The 5,150-nt window shown below is 31.9% G+C and overlaps 1 protein-coding gene across 1 annotated transcript; it reads right to left on the bottom strand.

Annotated features, from left to right (window-relative positions):
- Positions 1-622: 622 nt before the first annotated feature.
- LOC129801344 (TM2 domain-containing protein CG10795) lies at positions 623-1,874 on the bottom strand. The gene is made up of 3 exons (XM_055846283.1): positions 1,524-1,874; positions 1,071-1,152; positions 623-1,005 (listed from the first exon to the last, which is right to left on the bottom strand). The coding sequence occupies exons 1-3, from the start codon at positions 1,717-1,719 to the stop codon at positions 729-731; spliced, it is 555 nt and encodes a 184-aa protein (XP_055702258.1). The 5' UTR covers positions 1,720-1,874; the 3' UTR covers positions 623-728.
- Positions 1,875-5,150: the final 3,276 nt, after the last annotated feature.

Raw genomic sequence — 5,150 nt, forward strand, 5'->3', positions numbered from 1 at the left:
GCAGTAAAAAATTAAGAATGAGCTGTAAAATATTTAATTATGTTCAGTAAAAAACTTAAATTTTTACAAAAACGGGTCTAATTTATATATTTAACATTCTAAATTGTTGCAGATAGAATGAAAAGCCCTTTATTTTCCCTTTGCCAAAGTTTGGACGATAATATCGATGTTTCAATTTTTTTTGTTACTGCTCAATTTTAACATTTAACTGCTTATTTGTCCAATGACATAATTATGACCAACGCACAATAACTTTTGTTTAGTAAACATGTTTTTGACATTTCAATAAGAGTGAGATCTAGATCTAGTCATCTCGCTCATTCTCATGGGAAATTTTGAAAACATGTTTACAAACAAAAGTTATTGTGCTGGTCATTAAAGTTTATAAATGAGTGAACGTTAAAAAAAATACAGACAATTATATTTTACGACTTTAAAATAATGTTCAGTTTCTTAAGTCTTCAAAATCAGAAGATTGTTAGGATCATTAGGATAAAAGGGATAAAAGAAGGAGTTTAGTATTTTGCAGTTTATGCATCACAGAATAACTTTGCCATACTTATAATTTCTTAATACTTGTAATATTTCTGTAATTCATTTAATAAATAAAAAAAAAACTTAATTTGCTTATCTAAATTGTTTATATTTCATATCTCAATATACACTATTTCTGAGGTGAATTTACAATGTTGGTCATTGTCCAACGTGATTTTAACACAAGGCTTTTTTTACCAATCATCTTGAGGAAGACGATAAGTCCAATTATCGCTACGTATCACAACAATTCCTGGGCCATAATAAGGGATCACGTACGCAGAACCATCAGCTGGACCAACCACTTGCGTGGCTATGAGGATGATGTCTACAAGTTGACCCAGAAACATGAATCCCAATGTGCAGAACTTTAGCATTCCAATAGCTGGATAACCAAGGTAGAAGCGATCAGCACCGAACATACCCAGAAATATTGAGAGCAAAAGTGCTGTATCCAGTCTATATCCATTCCTATAAAAATCCAAATTATACAATTAGACAAAGAAAAGTAGTACTAATTTTATGAATAAACTAACGTCCATTTGCAGGGCTCTTCCCTGGTGAAGCTGGAATTTTTGGTTTCTATGCATGTGATTTCATCAGCAGCAATGCACCAAACTGTATAAGAGGAAGTTGAAATAAAGGAAGTCCCAAATACAGTAGACTCTCGCAAATTCGGCTCTTTTAAGATCGGGCTACTTTTAAATTCGGGCAGCGGTTACATTTGAAAAATGTTTGTTGTTATTTTTCAAGTTTGATTATGATTATCAAATGCATCAAATATGCTCAAATTTGGCATGGTTTGTCTTAGTTTTGATGTGATTTTGCATTATTGAGGGATTTTCATGCAATTTACGATATATATCAGTGTGTAAACTCAATATCTATATGCACATGTCGCCCGAATTTCTGTCTAATTCGGCTGACATTTCGGTCCTATATGCCCGAATTTGAGAGAGTCTACTGTAACCAAAATACATTTAATTTACCTTTAGCCTTGTTCTCTTTTGTGCATCCACGGATCTGTTGGGTCTTTGGGTCAATATAATTGTCAATATTGTTGGGATCAGGGCATAGGTATTGGCCCATCCGGAGCTCACTGCAGTCCACTTCGACTTCCCATGTGAGAGAGATTAAACTTCCTAAGACAATGAGACAGCACAAATAACTCCTGGCCATGGGCATATTTGCTCAAAACTTCTCTTTGCACTTCCTAATGCATTTCAATTTAATTATTTCCGTGTTACTTTGGTCATTTGAGGACTGGATAGTTAGCTAAGAAGGGTAACAAGAACTTGCACTCTACAAATTATCATAACTCCTCTGTCAAAACATTAAACTACTTTGCCTTCGTGCAAATGCTTCATGCGCATATGCATGATCAGGGGGAAAGCGAAGTCACAATCCTTCTGTTATACTTATTTGAGCTTAAACTTAAACCATTCAGTAGGGGAAAGTGCTCTCCCTTCGAACGTTCATGCCTTCGAATAATATGAATTTTCTTTTATTATCCTTAAGAAACTTTCATATAATTATCACGTAATTATCAACAATTGATGATAATCTTAACTAATATTTAATAAAAATATGTGAGTTTCTTAGGAAAAATAAAAGAAAATTCTCACTATTCGAAGGCATGAACGTTCGAAGGGAGAGTACTTTCCCCTAGTCATTCACTGTAACACAATTTGGATGAATAGGGGAACTTGGGGCAAATTGTTGATAAATTGCAATATGTGTGATTCTTAATAATTTCACTACAATAATCTTGATAAATTTTCATGTTCATCGAAATCAAATTTTGCTAGAATGTTTCTCGCCACTCCCTAAACATGAACATTAAATTTCACCATAGATATTTTAATGAAGCTTTGAGAACCTTTCGACATTCAGATTTTGCATACAGTAGCAGACCTTCTCAATTGGGCATTTGGCGCAAAATTAAGAAAATTATTAAGAAAACCATGGCGTGAAACTGTGTAAAATCCTACGATTCATTGTTCACCTACATAACCTACACAGTCGAGTTCCTCAAAATTGAACTCCTCAAATTTGAACGACGGTTGTATTTAAAATGTAAAATATGAGGTTATGTAAAAGAAATTTTGCATGGAGTCTGAATTAGAACTTTTTTCTCTGGGTGTTGCCTTAATATTGTCATATAATATTAATTACCTCAACAAATTCCACCTATTTAACAACAAAATCAATTGATAAAATTCTCTAAAGGTATATTTTCCTTAGTTTAGGAAAAGTGAATTTTACATGAATTCCGTTACGTTTTTGAAAATATTGTTCAAATTTGAGGAACTCTACTGTATTAAATTTACATAGGGAATTCTTTCAGACTTCGTATATACTGTGGCTTCGAACACTTTATATTTTTTAGATATTCCTTAAATAATTTTGACATATTTTTTTAGAAAATGTGTGACATAAGATTAGTTATTAAAATATATTGTCAAAAAAAAAAACTTAAAATAAGTCAGATTCATTAAAGGAATATAGGAAAAATATGAAGTATTCGAAGCGAGAGAGTGTGCAAAGCCTGAAATCCTTCCCCTACTCATAATCATATTGAATTCAGTACACAAAAATTCTAAATTAAGGATCTGGATAAAGAAGAGAAACAATACCAAATTGAAGATATTTGTTTTAATAGACAATCCTAACCAAATTTGGAAAATTGTCAACAAACTCTCCGTTCTGAAGTGTTTGTTATAGCATTTACAACTACCCCATTTGGGCCACTTCCCTTATATATACCAGAAGAATTGATAATTTTAAAATACTAAAAATGGTACTAAACAATTCGTAAAAGGTTGTACAGGAAAAATTAAGAAATTACAAGAATCTTTTAACCTGAATTTACGGAATATTCTAAAAGATTTTGTTTCCTGCAGGTACACTCAGTCCCGGCATTAAGTCGTTCAGGATTATGCACCTGACGGAATTATGTATAGGGGAAACTGGGGTACCACCAAACACTTTTGAAAGATGCGATTTTGACTGAATTTCCTAAGAAAACTGTGAATTTTAGAAAAATGTTGCTTACCCCATGTTATACTCTTGGGTATAGGCTGCATATTAATGTATACAAGGATGATGTGAAGCACTTCAATTTTCCGTAAAAAGGAAAATTGTATCACCATGCATTTTTTGCTTTTTTCCAACCACCCGGGGTACCAATAAACACTTTCTGGGGCAGCAAAAAACACCTCATTTTCTCACCCATTGAAGTTATTTTGGGCATTCACCACAATTCCTAATTATAAAGAATGTATTGAAAATGTAAATAATTCTCAAAAAAGCACTGCAAAATTTAGAATTAGTGACCAAAATAGCAAAAAACTAAAGCACTGCACACCGAACATATTTGTCAATAGATTTTTCATCATTTTGACATCATGCGACTTCTGACTGGAAAGCAGCGCCACTAAAATCGTGGCAAACACTGTACCTAAAGTTCAAATTTCACGCGCTCTTCTTATTATTTGTAATAAAATCGAGAAATCAGTTGTCAATCCTTGATTAAAATCACTTAAGAATCATTAAGAATCATTTAATGCAAAATTGGGTTCCTGAAACTATATTTCTCTTGAGTCTTGAATGAAAATCCCATGAATGGATATAAATTTCTGAAATCGAACAAAGAGGGAGATGAAGAGTAAGAAAGATAAGAGGAAAAATTTTGCCATTCAAGCTACGCTCGCGACATCTGCAATTTTGAGAAATTTGGCTGTTTTTTGATGCCCCAAACTCTGTTTTGTGATGGATTTTATATTCTTTTAAAAAAATGTGAACATTAATTTCTTTAGTAGATACATAAATATTATCAGAAAACATGTAGGAAAATACTGGTGTAGTGAAATTTGATGTAAATTATTTCAGTTTTATTTTCCAGGTAGATATATAAATTACTAAAATTATCAAAATCTCACAATTTTGCGAAAAAAGATTCTTATTTCTGAACTACTTGAATTATGTGGAGCATTCTTTCTCTGGACAAGCATCCCTATAGTATCTATGATTTCATGTAAGTCTCATTCTCTGAAGTCTTATACCTATTGAAAAAATCGCAGTGTTTGGTGGTACCCCTGTTTGGTGGTGCCTCGGTTTCCCCTATACAATTATGCAAGTTTGTCTTACCTGGGAGTCAATTTATGAAATAATTTTTGAAACACGCCTGAATGCATACTATGTTGGAAAGCGGGAAATTTGAAAACATTTTGCTACTTTTTCAGAATAAAATTTTAATTCCTTTTCTTAAGGTTAATTTTTTTAATATTCTAACCATTTATTGAAGAACTCTGGCCAAAAAGTACTGTTTGTTAATGCATTTCTATTAAACAGTTGAATCTTTTGGTTTGAACTACAGTGAGTGTCAATAGTTTGTTGCTTAATGCATGTTTGAGAAAAAAAGTGAAAAAATGATAGAAAAAAATCCTTTTTAAAATTTTTCTTTTTGCAGATGAGTTATTCCCTGTAATCCGTAGATATTATTATATTTTTCAAAAAGAATAATTTTATTTCATATCAAAAATAATAAGTTTTCCAAAAGTTGGTCATTTTTGAAAAATCAAAAGTTTGTTGCCTCATTTAAAAAACCAATTCAA

Source organism: Phlebotomus papatasi, chromosome 2, assembly GCF_024763615.1.
Source record: "Phlebotomus papatasi isolate M1 chromosome 2, Ppap_2.1, whole genome shotgun sequence".
NCBI classification, from domain to species: Eukaryota; Metazoa; Arthropoda; class Insecta; order Diptera; family Psychodidae; genus Phlebotomus; species Phlebotomus papatasi.

Coding starts and splice junctions, on each gene's coding strand:
- LOC129801344 (XM_055846283.1), bottom strand. CDS start 1,719: ATGCCCATGGCCAGGAGTTATTTGTGCTGTCTCATTGTCTTAGGAAGT. Junction 1,153..1,523: donor AAAAGAGAACAAGGCTAAAG/GTAAATTAAATG, acceptor CCTCTTATACAG/TTTGGTGCATTGCTGCTGAT. Junction 1,006..1,070: donor GAAGAGCCCTGCAAATGGAC/GTTAGTTTATTC, acceptor GGATTTTTATAG/GAATGGATATAGACTGGATA.